This window comes from Lagopus muta, chromosome 2 (assembly GCF_023343835.1).
Source record: "Lagopus muta isolate bLagMut1 chromosome 2, bLagMut1 primary, whole genome shotgun sequence".
NCBI lineage: Eukaryota > Metazoa > Chordata > Aves > Galliformes > Phasianidae > Lagopus > Lagopus muta.
This window is the reverse complement of record NC_064434.1, coordinates 90516238-90532716: the sequence shown is the minus strand read 5'-3', so window position 1 is coordinate 90532716 and position 16479 is coordinate 90516238. Positions and strand designations below refer to the sequence as shown.

At 33.6% G+C, this 16479-nt stretch overlaps 1 protein-coding gene across 4 annotated transcripts in view; it reads left to right on the top strand.

Annotated features, from left to right (window-relative positions):
* GPATCH2 (G-patch domain containing 2) overlaps positions 1 to 16479 on the top strand; it is a 98574-nt gene that overhangs the window by 56558 nt on the left and 25537 nt on the right. For all 4 annotated transcript variants that reach the window (XM_048935913.1, XM_048935910.1, XM_048935911.1 and 1 more), the window contains exons 6-8: positions 6066 to 6130; positions 8286 to 8325; positions 11544 to 11608. In XM_048935913.1, coding sequence (XP_048791870.1) covers positions 6066 to 6130; positions 8286 to 8325; positions 11544 to 11608 — 170 coding nt within the window. The remainder of the gene's footprint in view (positions 1 to 6065; positions 6131 to 8285; positions 8326 to 11543; positions 11609 to 16479) is intronic.

Sequence of the window (16479 nt, the reverse complement as noted above, 5' to 3'; positions counted from 1 at the left end):
AAGTACATATTCCTGCACAGAAGAAAGGTGAAGAAAGAAACTGGCTTCTTTATCAAGGTGCTATTTTTTTGTGTGTGTGTTTGTATTTTAAATCAAATTACGTACTAGTTTTTCCTTGGAATACTGATATTGAATGATAGCCTAGTGAATGTTTTTTTACCATTGTTTTTGACTGCCTTTATTCTTTCCTGTTGTGTTGGCCACAGTTGTTATTTTGTTTCTGGTCAAAACAGCAACCAGAAAAAATTCAATATTTCTTTTTCTTAATGATAGTAAAATTTTTACGTTGCTGATGAAATTTTGTGACAGTGCTGTGTGAGAATAGATGCACTTTCATACTTCTAGGGTTGTTGGGGTGTTGTTTCTTTGTTTTTTATGCTACATTTTAAGTTTATAAATAAGGAAAAGGCCAGATCTATTGCATGTTTCTGAAAGGAGGCGTTTTGTAGTCCCTGCTTTCCTATCACCTCAGGTGGTATAACCTGATTTCTAATTGCACACCTAAATCAAATTAGTGATATCATAATTGGAGTAGTTAATCATCTTTTATATAAGGAAAATAAATTATAAATGACTTCATTTTTGTGTTTATTTTCAACTTTATAGCAGACAGTATATTCTGCTGAATTCCATTATCAGTGTTGGGAAAACAAACTTTTGCATGCCTGTATTTGCAGTACTTAATTTGAAAAATCGTAAGAGCACCAAGACTGAATGTATTTTTTTTTCCTGCTGCCTATCTATGCATGACTTGCCTTTTATTTTTAGTCGTTTAGGTGAATGTAAGTCAGTTATCTGGCACTGATGAGCAAATTCTGCTTGCATTTCTTCACGCACTTGATACCATGGCTGTAACTGATAGCAAAAGCTTAGTGACTTATGTAGTTTTGGTCAGCCAGTAGAGGCCACTCATAGCTTGCTCCTGAAGCTGGACGGTGATTTGAAAATAGGGTGTTGTTGTGTGCTTGAGTTTTCTAATTTGTTCCGAGTAAGCTTACACTGCCATGAGCTGTCGTGACATGACTTGTACCTGAAAAGGGTTCTGCTTATGAGTAGTTCTGCTTGTGTGTGTTTAATATTGACTTTTTTGTTTCCTCTAATAAGTCTTAGCATATTAAGAATAAAAATCACCTTCAGTAGTGTACTTGAAGCAGTCTTAAAGCAAATGCATTTTTTAATAGCTTTTGTTGGTACAATTTTTACTGTCACTGTATTACATTACCCTCATGAAGTAAGGAGAAACTACCACAATATAGATTTCTGGGGGGGAGGAAGGTCTTGTTTGTATGTTTTTGTTGTTTCTCCCAAATGAGGAACTGAGCTGAAGTAAAAACTAACCAAAGGTCAAAACAGCAAGTGTGTAGCAGATGGAGGAATAGAATCCAATCTCACAGGCTGAGGCAACTGTCCTAATTGCTGTGCTCTGCTCTTTTCTTCTGTCTGTATCACCATACAGGTAACTTCACTTACTGATAATAGTTTTACATAAAACGCGTTGTTTCAGCATTTTAGCACATTCGTAACTAATAAGGATCAAGTCCTTGCACTACTGAAGTCAAAATCCTGCTGGCTTAGTGAAGCTGACTTCACCCTAGAATAAGTTTTATCTATAGATAGCTAAAATGTAATAAAGATGTTTTCATACACAATATGAACCTCATTTTAGTGGTAGCTTTTTCTAGTAAGGGAAGTTTGTTTTAATTTAAATATAATTAGTTGAATTCTAAATGTTTTTCCAAAAAATTTTGGCAATGTTTTGTTGTCATACTTAATACTTTCCAAGTTGCTATCCTGAAAATTTTTCTTTTCCCACTGTATAAAATTGACATTGTGATACTATATGGTGTTTATACAATCTTGAAGCTTATATGTGTCTCATACCACGAGCTGGTTTAAATTAAAGAAAAAAGTGTATTTTATGTTTTCTTCTGAAGTCTATTCTTAATCCTTGATAGTGTCAGTCTCCTTTTTGCTGTGCTCCAAGCTGCTGTTGGGGCAAAGATATCATAGTACTATTTTATATTACATATCAGACATCTTGAAAGATGATCTCATACTGACTCATTTTTAAACTCTTTCCAAAAGTCACTTGTTTTAATTTTTATAATCAGTTAATTTCAAATGCAAGGGTCTTTTTTTGTTTGTTTTTTTTTTGTTTGTTTTTTGTTTTTTTAAGATAAAAAAACAGCTGAGAAATTCTGTGTGAAAGAATAGGTTTACAATGAAGTGCACTTTATGGCTTTTGTAGGTGATTTAAATATCCTTTCTTTGAAGAAATGATGTTGAATATTGGACTTGTTTTTTAAATCTCTGCTTTCTTTTTGTTTTTCCATTAATCATTCAATTGAAAACCAAGTGTGAAGAGAGAGATGTATTTTATTAGTTGTGTAAAAAAGAAATGTAGAGTGTGAAACTCACTCAAGAGATAGGTGAACTTGCACATTTTCTTTGACTCATAGAAACATTCTGATTCTCATTTTATGTAGGATGCATGGAGGCTTATTTGTTTGTTTTATGAAGAGAAAATGGTACAACATGTACAGGGAGAAAAGTGTTAGCTCTAGTGTTAAACTCCAAGTCTTCTGACCTATTTTTCTTGAGATTTTTCTTTCCGATCGTTTGCTTATGTTTCACAAGCATAATGGCAATGATCCATTGAGTTTTGCAATGCTTTGTTAGTAAGAGTTTGATTTTAAATAATTATAGAGTAGCAAGAAACTGGCACAGATGTAGGTATTCTGCTAATGGACTGTGTCTTCATGAAGGCTTAATAGAACCACTAAGTCAGCCCTACTTTCCCTTTACACGTCATATTTTGCTGCTTTCTGCATCTGAGCTACAATGCAGATTGCAACACAATTGAGCTGTGTGAAGACCCGTGATGTTTCTTCTGTATTTTTGAAAATCAGTTTTGTTCTTCATTCTTCAAGACATTATTCCTAGTCATTTGTCTTTTAGATCTTTTTTAAAAGCTGCTATTCTTATTTGGGGGGGAATAGTTAGAAATAGTTCTACTTTTTGTATTAGTTATAGCTACCTAATTTCCTTTGAGTGTGCTCAGTTACAATAGGGCTTGGAGAAATGCAGGCCATTAAATACACTGGTTAAAAGCTTGAGAGAGGTTATTGTGCATCAGCTCTGCGATACTCTATACTTACTGTTAATTTAACATATGAGTGTTTAAAAGCTAAAAGTCTTGTGCATGGAATGAAGACCTTTAATATTGTATAAGAGTTGACCAGAAGCATGCTGTTAGTGAATGAACTTCATTTTAAGTTTAAATGACACTCTGGTCACTCTACTTACTCCCATCACAGTAATTATGATTCCTTGATATGTGTGTGTACATTCAGGCCCTACCCCCTTGAATGCACTCCATAGAAAAAAATGAAGTTGTAGAATCATAGAATGGTTTGGGTTGGAAGGGACCTTAAAATCCATCCTGTTCCAACCCCCTGCTGTGGGCAGGGTTGCCATCCACCAGATCAGGCTGTCCAGGCAATTTTGTGAGTGGGGAAAAAAAATAAGAAATCTTTTGCCTTCAGTTCTGTTTATTTTTCGTTTACTAGTGGAACCCTGGTACTTAATTCCTTTTTGTGCACTAAGACTTCTAAACCAACTCTAGAAAACCATGCAATTTTTCTAGATGAATAAAGAATGTGAACAGTTGAGTGGCTGTTTGTTTCCCTGTGCGTAAACATTGCAATTGATTTTGCTAATAGTGATTTAGCAGATTAAGATGAGCCACAGCTCTTTTTTTTTGCCCTAGATGGCAGTTTTGCAAAGATAAATTTCTTTGCATTACCCATTATGAATATTATAGTCATCACCATTCAGTTTTATATAAAGATCTGTAATTATGCATTGTGATTGTAATTTTATGAATGTTGTGTGTCCGCTCAGTGAAATTGAAGGTTTCTAGGTTATGTAAGAAAAATTTGAGTGGTGTACTCTGGTTGTATCTGTTCATGTAGTTCATATTCTCATATAAATTAATGGAAAAATGTATTTGTCTTTTATATATTATTTTAGAACTGAAAATCCGTCAAGTGCTTTTTCTTGGATTTTCAATGCTTATTAAATTCCAGATTATGTATTTTGAGTAAGCTGGAAACTTAAACTTGTTTCCATAAGTATGGCTGTGGGTAAACAACCAATTTTAGTCCAGAAAATAGCTTTTGCTTCTGTCAACATGTTGTTTATTTTCTCCCTGAGATAAAAAGTTCAGTTTTCTGATATTTGTACCAAGATAAAGTCTATAAACAAGATTAATATAGTGTGGAAAAGGTTGTCAGCAGCCCTGGCAAAGGAAATAAGTTGCCTGTACACAGAACATACTGTAAACTGAATAAAAGTGTCAGGTCCACCATGAGATAATGTGATCATGAACCTCTAACAAAGCATGACATAGGCACAGTCGGCTTTTCTTATAGCCATAGTGTAGAAAATGGATTACTATATTCCAGGGGTACCCACTGGAATAGCATGAAAACTTCATTTTGAGATTAATGCAGGATGTAACTCTTGAGAGCCGAGCAACATGTTTACCTATTTTGTTAAAGTAACAGCTTAGTTATTAACCTTAACATTTAGAAATTATATATTTAAGTATTTTATCGTACTTTTAGGTCTGCCTTTGTGAACTGGTGTTTCTTACTCTCAATTAATAGATGAATAACAGTGTAGAAGTTGTCTGAACTTTGGTCACTGGTTTAGTGCTGTCATGTGGTTATAGTAAAACAGTAAACTGCGAAAGCCGATAAAGGACTGGGTGTGCTGTTCTCCATGTGTGTTCTGTGCTGAAGAGAATCCTTGAGATAGTAAAATTATGTAGTCACCCTCATTTTCTCTGAGGATTTTAATGCATGCGAAGATTTTTTTTGCGGTACTTTCTTCTCAGCACCAGCAGCCAGAAGACTGACAAATTTCAGGGGTCCCTTTTTTAGGCCCCTTGTTCCTGTTAAGGTCAAAGAAACAGAGTAGTGTTGAGTACTTAAATCTTGGGGCTTTCAAATTACTTTGTAAGTGTTCTGTCAAAGCTTTCTAGATTTTGGAGCTCCAAGTGCTGTGGTTTTTCTCTATCATAAGATGAGATGTTTTTCTTTAAAAGTTGAACACATTATTCTTTAAATGAATCATAGGCTGTTTTTATTTGTGAACCTTATGCGTATTTTCTTTTGGCAAGTCTTAGCCAGATAAGCATATTATTGGTGAATTTTGTTGCCTCCTTTCAAAACTGACAATGTCTGACTTCTTTCCCATGACTGCAGAGCTAACTCCAATGAACTGAAAGTCAGTTCCTGCATTCCCTCCAGTAGGAATTGTTTGCCTTCTGCTTTGTTTTTTCCAAGCATCAGTTTCATTGGGTGGTCCCTAATTCTTTTTTTGCCTGTCTACATGTGCAGACAAATTAGTTCTATTAAGGAGATTATAAAAATAAAGCTGATTGCATATTTGAACAGTACCAGAATATTATCATCTGCACATTACAGGAAAATTCTACGTGTGCTGTCATGAATTCTTATGATTACTCTTAATTTAAGTCAGTTAAGTCATTTTTATTTCAGTGAATGTAAAGGGCTAGACAAAAATAATGCAACATAGTATGGTAAAAAAAAAAAAAAAAAAAAAAAAACATTTTCTTTGCTTTTTTTCTTGCATCAACTTGAGTTTCAAGATTTGTGTGTCGGGATTTCAAAGGCTGAATAGATTTTTTTTATTGTCTGTTGAATGTGATTTTCAAACCATCTAACTGTCTAACTTTCAGTTTTTCAGAGTAAGCATTTCACAGGCTTTCAAAAAGTAACGTGGGCCCCAGATATCTATAAATGTCTAACATCCAATCAGAATTAGGCCCAAAGGATTTTAGTAATCCCTGTACAGTACCTTTCTGCACTCAGTTTTTAATTTAAAAATGCAGATATTGCTAATTGCATTTTCAAAACTGAGACAGTACACTAGATACAGCATTCAGTACATGCAATATGCTTCCTTAATAAACAGTCTCTGTGTTCATATTCTGCTCCATAATTCAAATAACGTTTTTTCCCACTTTTCTACCATAGATAACTCCAGGACCAGGTGGTAGCAGAAAGACAATTCACCTGTCCCAGGATTCTCTTCACCATGAGTGAGTATCAGTACTGGACTTAGAAATATTTTTACTTTTGTGTTACAGTAGTACCTCTTTCTTAAAGCTACATTTTGCAACTGTACAAATGTGATAAGGGAAGCTCAGCTCAGCTACGTAATGTTATTTATTTAATAGTAACATTTATAATCCTTTATAATTTATTTTATGTTTCTTAATGAAACATGCAGTTCAATATTTTATAAATGTAATTTTATTAACCTGCTAAGTATGTGCTCTTGTAAAAAGCAACACTTTTTAGTGTTCTAAAATAAGATAGATATCAAATGGAACAGGATGTTTAAAAAGATGCACTGTGTTGTTTTGTTTTTGTTTTTGTTTTTTCAAAAGTAAACAATTTCAGGAATGCCTCATTTGAATAATTGAAAATAAAGCATCACTTTCTTGAATCTTAAACGTTAGTGTCAGGTGAGGAAAAAAGATTATCATGATATTTATGAAAATGCATTAATTGTTTAGACATACACAAATAAGGAATGTCATTCAGCTTATTAAGCTACTCCAGTGTGCAAGCAATGTGAACTGTTGTTCTGTCCAGCTGAAAACATTAGTTGTATTCTTTCTTAATCTCTTTTGAGTGATTACAACAATAAGGGAACTTTCCTATAATTTCCAAATCATGCATTTGAAAGTTGAACTGTTCAGTGCAGCTGTTTAACACTTTTCCTGTCCAGTTTATAGTAATGTCTACTAATCTGTATGTCAAAGTATACTTGTAGCTTTCTTTCTGTCATTTTTTATAAATTTCACACTTATCCTTTAATTATCTGGAAAGTAGAAAAAGAATTTAGCAGTACATAGGTTTCAGGTACAATTGGTATTGTATGATAATTCCTTATAATATGGGAATGAGAAGATGGACTGATCATCAGCAAAGAGCTTTCAGATTTGGGACTTAATAATTTACATGTGTTGCTCTGAAAGTAATGCCTCCTATTAATTTCCATAGACATAATAGATTCAGAGAGCGCACTAGCACAGTAATGCTATGTGGTAGTACAAATTCATAGCTACAGTACTATGGTGTTCAACGTTTTCACTGCCATTGGCTTTTCATATTTGCCAGTAATAAAACCCTGCATGCTGCACTCATCAATACCTACACCAGTGGAGGTTGACCTACTGTTGCTGTTACCACTGCTGAAACATACCGCTCACTGAGCTCACATGCACTGTTTGGTCTCCATCATTGTTCAGGAAGAATTGATGAATGTCAGTGGGTGCCTTTTTTTTCCAGATGGAGGAACTTAGCAATGCACCTTTATTTCATATGCACTTGCATGTCAACTGCCATTGTATCAGAGTGCCCCCCTACTGCCATCAGTCACGTGGCAATGAAAATATTTGTGGGATGGTTCAACCTCTACTGCAGTACCTCCACCATCTGTATCTCATGTTGTGATACAACATAATAAAATCGGGGGCATTACTTTTGGAGCAGCCTTCATTGCTCAGACTTTGCTTCCTCTCGAAGTATGCTAGTTAAACTTAACATTTTAGCATCATTATGTAGGTGCTCCAGTGTGCTGTGCAGAAAAAGTGGGAATAAACTGTTATATTTAATAACTTCAGAAAAAGTGCAACAGTTATAATTGCAAATAATTGCAATAACTCCTTGCAATAAGGCTGCCAATAGTCAAAGTTGTGTAATTGTGTGTAGATGAGTCCACTAATTCTGCTGACTTTGAATTACACTTTATATTCAAACTCAGACCTCAGTTTGCGAGGTAGTACAGTAACAATTACCAAATAGTCCACAGTACTTAAAAATCTTTCCAGCTATAATCATTAAAAAATAACTCTTCAGCATTAAATATCAGATTGCTTTTATTTATAGTATGTGCATTATAGTTTATTAAAATACTATCATTTTTATATTATTTTACCTTCTCTGACAAAACATAATTACCTATAAATCCAGCAGCTACTGAGAAGTGAAATTTGTAGTGTATTCTTTCAGAACTGTAGCAGACCGAAAGTTCAATAAAAATATCCCATTAAAATAAAGCGTAGCCAACGGCTGTATTTTCCTGGCAGATAATAAAATACCCAAAAGCACGCACAGGCTGGTCATATGACAGCATGTGCTTTGTTAGTTATATTGTTAAACCTGTCTTTTCTTCTTCTCCCACAGCCATTGGTTTAGCCCTGGGGCTAGGAAGGAACATAGCCAGGTAAGAACTGTTTTGATCAAAAGCAGTTTACTTGAGATGTGTTAAGGAATTTAACTACCTCTGTGCCAGAGGCAGCAGGCTAATATTTAAAGAAATGATTGACAAAGCACGTATAATTTCGTATTTCCTTGCAAGAAAACTTATGAACAGCAACTCCTTTCAAAAAAAATCCCTTAATTAAAAATTGTGAGTTAGTAATTTAATTTCAGTTAATTTTCCTTGAGTGTTGGCAGGTTAAAGGAAAAAGTCTCTTGTTGCATATTTGTTTTAGTGAGGAAAGATTTTGTTAACCGTAAAATCTCTAAATGTTATTTTTCTTAGAATGCAGTAAAACAAAATTTATTTCCTGATTTTTGTGAACGAAGCATAACAGTGACAAGAGTGGGCAGGCTTCTGCAGGATGATTTTCATTCCGATTTTTCTTAATTTCACTTTTTAAAAAGACCACAGCAGTAGCAGAGGGCTGTTAAATTTCCTTTGTATCCAGCCAAGCAAAGAGTGCCACAATACAGATATTGGTTAGAATAAAATGTAAGTGTATGTACTACCTCTATGGTATAGTTCCTAAGGTTCCTTGCTCAAGCCTAGAAATGTGCTCAAGGGAATGTGAAGGCCTGTTTATTTTTGGTTAGAGACATAACACTTAGTACTTTAGCTTGTTTTCAGACATGGAGGAATACTTTTCCTTATGGACTGTTATAAGATGCAAAGAGAACATGCTGTCCAAGAACTTTTAACTAGGAAAATATATCTGGTTTTATATACTTAATATGAAACATTAAGTAAAAAGGATAAATCAGTGATGCATCAACGTTTAAGACAACTGTTCCACAGTTCACTTTCAGTTAGTAAAAATTGTTATAACTCAGTAGATGTGATTAGATCTGTACCAGGTCGCTTGTGTGCTTACAAATTTAACTAAATTTGAGACATTAGAAAGAAATAAGGTGCGTACAATCTTTTGAAAGGTTCATCATAGGGTGATCCATCATGACCACTTGTAACTCTAGAAAGTCAAAGTTTCAATCAGCATGTTCCTTTTCCTGTGCCCTCCACTTCTTTTGAACTCCACAGTAAAACTGAGTCTCTCTATTTTATCTGCTTAAAACTGTTGGAGTGGAAAAAAGTGCATAGTACAGTTTTAACTATCAATTGAGAACTTCTGACATCTCACACTAAGCTGACTGACTATTGACATCTAAACAGGCAGCTTTATATGATTCACTTTTAACTCATATCATTTCAAAATGTGTTTCTTAGTAGAAGAATCACAATAGAACAGCATTTTAAAAATGAGCGTGATTAGTCTTAGAGAATCATAGAAGCGTAAGGTTGGAAACAACCTGCGAGATCATCTGGTCCAACCGTCCTCCCTTTACCATTGCTACCACAAGCAGTAAACCATATCTTGCAGCTCCTCATCCAGACTTAATCATGATAGAAGATTCCCTTGGGGTATCATTGTCTTATTCCTGAAATTTTTATGCTGTATGTAGCAAAATTTACTAGATTAAAATGAATTTGTGTAATTATTTTTGAGTGGGTTTTTTTTTAATATATTGTTTGTCTCAGAGTATAATTTTTTCTCGGATAACAGTAGCTGTGAATTAAATTCTGCATGTTTATTTTGCATTTCCTAAGGGCTGTAGTTTCAGAGATTATCTTAAATTCACTCTGTTTTTAACTTAGACTGTTAATGAATTCTGAAGCTAGTGTCAAATAATACATGTGCTTCTGGGGTATCATGTTTGTTTTTGTTTTTGTTTTTTGTTGGCTTTTGTTGTTGTTGTTAGACCAATATAAGAAATGAGAGAGTCTATAGAATTCTTGCTGAAGTTGTGAAGATCCATACTGTATAACTGTAGGTTATGCGGGCTAAATACCTTCTAGTTTAATTCCTGAAATTAAAATTGTTACACTAGAAAATAAGTAATTGAAATCTGTCTGGTGATCTGGTATTTTCATACGATATGATTTCAGTTTACTTTTCAGCCAGAGTATTGATAATGATAGAAATGTTGTCTTTATCTCAGCATGAGATAAATACACAGTATATAATAATTATACTAGTAAGAATTGTGGCCATATTTAAATGCAATTTGCAAGTGATTTGCTGACCATAAGAAAATGGAAAAAAACTAACTTGCAATAATGTATCAGAATAAGATGTCTTTACACATCCTTTGATTGCCTTTTAAAATCACGCTTATACACTGCATGTGAAAATTTAATAACTGAAATGATAAGGAGCAGTCTTCATGCAAGAAGCAAGCAATAAAAATTCAGGGAAAAATTAAGCATAATTTTTAGATAGGTGTAATTTTTTTGAATTCATGCTCATGCACAGGATGAAGGTATAGTTGACTAAGTCATAATATTCAAGGATTTCCAGGGACTTTTAAGTTTATTTTATGCTTTGTTCAATATATGAATAGCTCTGAAAAATGTTTCTATTTTTTACATACTGTTGAGTTCTGGTATTGCTTTTTAGCAGCATTTCTTTGCTATTAACTGCCACTTCACCCATCTTGACAAATACCAAAATGCTGGAAATATAATTCTGAACTTTGGAGATGATCCTAACGATAAGTCTTCTGTTGTTTGTCTAAAAAGGAGTTAATCAAAGCTTGTTCCAGAACTTGAGACATTACTATTGTTAAGTAGCTCCTTTATTATCCCTGCTTCACCACTATTGTGGGAAGCTTTAATAATGTGTTTTTGTTGCTTCTGCAGTTTTCAAAATATTTAAAAAAAAAAAAAAAAAAAAAAAAAAAAAAAAAACTCCTGGGGCTTAGAGAAATTTATAACTGCTTCATACTTGCTTAGCTACAAGCACCAACCTGATTATATTTTTATCATGATTTAAGTCTCCCCAACACTTTTGATTTTAAAATTTAAAAATTTGAGTATGGAAATTGTGAAAAAGTCTAAAGATAATTAAAATGTAACCTTGTGAATGGCTTTGTAATGTGCCTTTAAAATGCGTATGTTTTCATGTTCAATTACCTGGGAATTTATAATAAGGTGTGTGTTTGTGAATGTATCTTGCACTCTTAGTTATTACCATAAAATGTTATTATGTATCCGTCAGTTTTAGACTCCAGGGTGAAAACATTATTGAAGGATTACTCAAAAGTCAGGAAAGAATAACATTTCTAAAAGACAAATAGAGGCATTGCATGTGAAACCATTCTGAGCAATTTTTTTAATATCTTCAGCTCTTGCGAGACAACCGGTCGGACAGAGGACACAAGAAGAACAGCTCAGTAAAAACAGCTAGCAGGTAAGTTTGGGTTAGCAGCCATCTTTACAGCTGTTCATGCAGTTGTTGATTCATTATTTTTTTTAATATAAATTTCATATATATCTCGGGGTATTTTCAGTGTTTTTCCATGCTTGTGATTTACTTTAAACAGTCTCTTTTGTACAACCTAATCTTTGCTGGCACAGACTTTATCGGTGTCTGTATCCAACTACACTTAATAAACTCAATCTCTTTAATAAACATGAGAATTAAATGGATACTGAAGCAAGGTTTATGCTTCTGGCATCTAAGTTAATTGTTGAAAATGTATGAAATTACCATTATGCATGCTAACTTTTGAAATCAAAAAGTCAACATAAATACCTTAACACTTCAATTGTTCTTAAGTCATGTTTCAACAACAAGAGTCTCAATGTGAAAACTAATCATACACATCTAATTCTATCCTCCAGCTTGTTTCCTCCCCCTCAAAATAACACGTTAAATACTGAACTGATGGGCGTTAGTCTAGAAGTCTGTTCCTGGAGGGGTTTCTTTGTACATTACCTGCTGAATCAATCTGGTCTGATAAAGGAATTCTTGTAACTAGTATTTTTTCAAAACTGACAAACTGTGGGAAAGGTATGCAGTACTTTTCAGAATTGTAATATTGCTGTAAACATCACGTCCTGAAATTATTTTGAAAAGTTATCATAGATTTGTATCATTGTATAATACTATGGGTTTGTGTGAGACACTACAGCTGTCTTTCAAGCATTTGCATTGTAGTATGTACGTGATCATGCTGAAACAAGTTTTTCACATTATTAAATAATTGCTTTGATGAATAACTGGAAAGTGGGATCAATACTTCTTCAAAAATATCATACTAAATATGAATCCATGACATTGTATTCAAACTTTGCTTAGACAGTATTTAAAATGCTTCTCGGGCAAATGCTGGTCATTCATCTTCAGAAATGGTGGGTTTGCCTGTTTCACCTTTTATTTTTTAAGCAAAGATATCTAAAAAGTTTTGCATACATTTTCTAGCAAATATTTTTATCACATTGTGTTTTTGCTTAGAGTATTGGTTTGAATCCACATTAGATACAAATTTTCACTGTAAGTACACACTATCAAGCTATTTACTTGAAACTGAGAGCAAGTGGATGTTAAGAAGCAGATTATATTTGAAGTCCTTTAAGGACCATTTTTATGCCCTCGTGCACTGGAACAGTGTTGGAGGAATTCAGAATCATAACTTTCATGTTCATTTTTTCTGGCCAGTGAAGTTCTCTCAAAATGATTGATCTCTTCTAACTTCTTTTGTAGGTAATTTTTTTTTTTTTTTTTTTTTTTTACTTTTTTTTAAATGACATTAAATACAAGGATTGGTCTTCAACCTCTCTTCACATCTAATTCAGCAGTAGGCTGGTAGACTGTATTTCCAAAAATATTCTTGGCAGGATTGCATAAAAGCAATGCAGGTCTGAAGACTGTTGTTTTCTCTAAAATATGTGTAGTATTATTGAACTAAGACTTACATAAACTATTATTGCAAATAGACATGGTACCAGGGTATGTTATCATACTATAGCATGTTTAAAAATAGCAAGATCGTGTGCTGGGTTGTCATTGGGTTATTTCACAATAATTACTTGTGGTTTTGCAGAAAAATAGGAAGTTTTCTCTGCCTACTGTAGAACCTTCATTGTCAGTTCTTGAGAATGAATGGAAAATAAGTTCTCAGACTTCTATGGTGATTTATTATTATTATTATTATTTACAATGTGACAACTTTTAGAGTATCAAGTATTTGTAAGCTCTTTCTGTTAGGCCAATAACAGTCCTGGGGACTACTTTCTTCCTACAAATTTTAGTGTTCTTTATTGTAACATTTCACTTTTTTATCAAAAGCAGTTCTCATCAAAATAGATTTTTCTTCACATATATAGGAACAGCATGTGGCAAATACATATTTGATGTCATCAGATCTTCATAGTATCTACCTTCATTCAATTCATGACTGTTTGTCTGGTTTCTATTACAAATTAAATTCATAGTGTCGTGTGATGTGGGCGTCAACCCTGCCCATGGCTGAGAGTTGGAAATAGACAATCTTTAAGGTTCATTCTAAAGGAATCATTCTATGATTCCAAGAAATTTGGAGAGATTTATTTAAGGTTAATATTGAAGATTGCCTGTGTTAAAACTTATAAATCGTTGTTTCTACTGTAAGGGTTAAACTTACTTTCATCACTCAATACAGAGAAAACATTTTTACTTAACAAAGTACTTATAAAAATTACTGTTTTAATGGCATATATTATGTACAGTTATTAAAATGGTGATCTCAGCCTTATTATAAATATGCAATTTCATTATGTGGAGTATTAAAGTGGAAATCTGTCATTTGTGTATGCACAGATGCTTTAGAACAGAAAACGAAAGAAAAAAAACAAAAACAACAGCAATGAAAATAACAAAAAAAACACCACTCCAAGATACCAGTGCCAAGAGATAATACCAGAACAAATTTTAGATCCTTTCAGAATCAAGTATCCTTGAAGTGAATGTTTCTCAATTGTACTTTCTCTGTTCATATGCAGTTATCTGCATTCTTTTGCTAAACAGGTGTTTACTCACACCTGAGAGTCTGAAGCATTTTAAAACTGACACATAAGTAGTTTGTATTTTAGACTATTTAAACTAATTGATGCATTGAATGTAATTTGGATGAGTACTCAACAAGTAAGTATTCTAACTTTACACCGTATTCCTATTCAGCTATTGAATGTGGTGGTGAAATAAGGATTGGAAATTCTTTAGAATTATAGTACTTACCTAGAAAATAGTTCAGTTTGATTCTCTTACTACAAGATTTAATTTCTCCATCTATTTCTTTGGATAGTTTTCACACAACTGTCTTTTTAGTGGTGAACTTTATCTTTTTATTTCTGTTCTTGAAAACATTTACTCTTTTTTTACATGTATATAAGATAGTTGTATACATGCATGCTTTTTATGGTTGGATTGTTCCTTACCTCTTTTTGGTGACGCTTCTTGTCTTGGCAAGTAGACAAACGTAATGACCTGCATTATGTTAGATTGGTGACTTGAGGAATAATTTACTGGGTGAATACATCAAAAAGGTGTGGAGTTCTAAAACACTGCAGTGGATTAAAACTTTCTATCCATAGTGGAGTATTGCTTATACTTTATGGGTAAGATTTACCATACCAGATTGCTTGTATTAGGTTTTTCTCAAACTCAATAATTATATGCTAATCTTATGTGAATTAATAGCAAGCTTTATTACTGGAAGGATCTTTTGATTGATGAGAACTGTTAATAATGCTATTGAGAAACAAAACGTTAGGAAGGGATAGTCCTGCACAACAAAATATAGAAACTGGATAAGTTAAACAATTCTGATACAATTCAACATGTGATCTTCTGTATTTGTGTATTTGTAATACACATTTATTTATGTTACCTTTACAAGTAAACTCTTCTGTCACTGATTACTGAAATTGTATCAACAGTGCTACCTATTTCTGGTTTAAAGCTGTGTATTTATTCCTCCTGCATAGCCTTGAAAAAATTATATTTTTATAAGTATATATTATCTCTTTGCATTAGGACAGGAACTGTTTGCTCCCAAATCCCACTACACTGTTTGAAGGTGTTAATTTTCCCAGCCGCTTGTTTTATGCTATGGTCTTTTGCCAGTAAAGTAGGCTTTTTGTTTTTATTTTTTTAGTACGCTTTGGGCAAAACCAACCTGGTTAGCTCAACTCACCTATTTAAATTAAATTGGCGGGGTTTGTACTAGGGAGTGCTCACATGATTTCTTCCCCCAGCAGAGCTGTGGAGATGATAATCTCTAGCAGATGTGTGATAACAAATAGCTTGGGATAGTAATGTCTTCATCTGGTGCAGTTGTTAGCAGACCAAATGTCTGTCTGTAGCCTGAGGCTGCGGGCAAACAATTGAACATGATTGAGTTATGGCAAGTTAACAAGTTGTTGCTTGGCAGCTGAGCTGCCATAGCTGAGCATGTGCTCTTTGTTTGCATGCTCCCAGCATGAGGTGACACGCATTTTCGTAAGTCACCTTTGTAAAATTTTAGAAAAAGGAGTTGTACCTAAGGAAGATTGCACAGTGTGAAGAACATTCGTTTGGTTGGCTATTGAAACACAGTAGACCCATATTTTGCTGATCTACTACTACAGTATTATTGTTCTCAACAAGTAATGTATTGCTAAGTATTTAGGGCACCTCTGTCACATAACTGTCTTCATGTCTTAATTTTTTTTAAGTATTTGTCTGCACAATATTCTGTAAAGCTGGGACATGCTGCTATATTCTCATTTGACAGAATAACCAGAATGCTTAAGTAAAAGTTTTAGTTATACAGTCAACACTATAACTAGTTATTTAGGCTGTAATCTAGAAACGACATTTCAGGTTGGGAAACCACTACAACTAAATAAGTTAAGCTCATAATTGTTTCCTTCATTATGCATAGTGGTCTTATGCATAATTTCTTTTTACAATGTGCCCATGTTAAATATATATTTTTATTTTATCTACATATTTATTTTTTCTTATTGTACTGTAAGAATTTATGGCACATGCATGGGTGGAGAAACTGAAAAGAGCGTCCAAACTGCTGCTGTATGCAGGTTCTTTGGTTGGTCTTGACAACTCTGTGTTGGCTTTCCACATTCAAATGAGAAACAAAAAAAAACCTGTTTGTAGTTCTTATACAGTTCAGTCCTGGCTTGAACAAAGTCTTACAAAAGTGATTTCAAAGCGGTATAGAATTATTCAAGTTAGGATTAAATGAGGTAGCTGATGTGCTAACAATCTTGTCAGTGTAGCTTAGGATGAACTAGTTATCC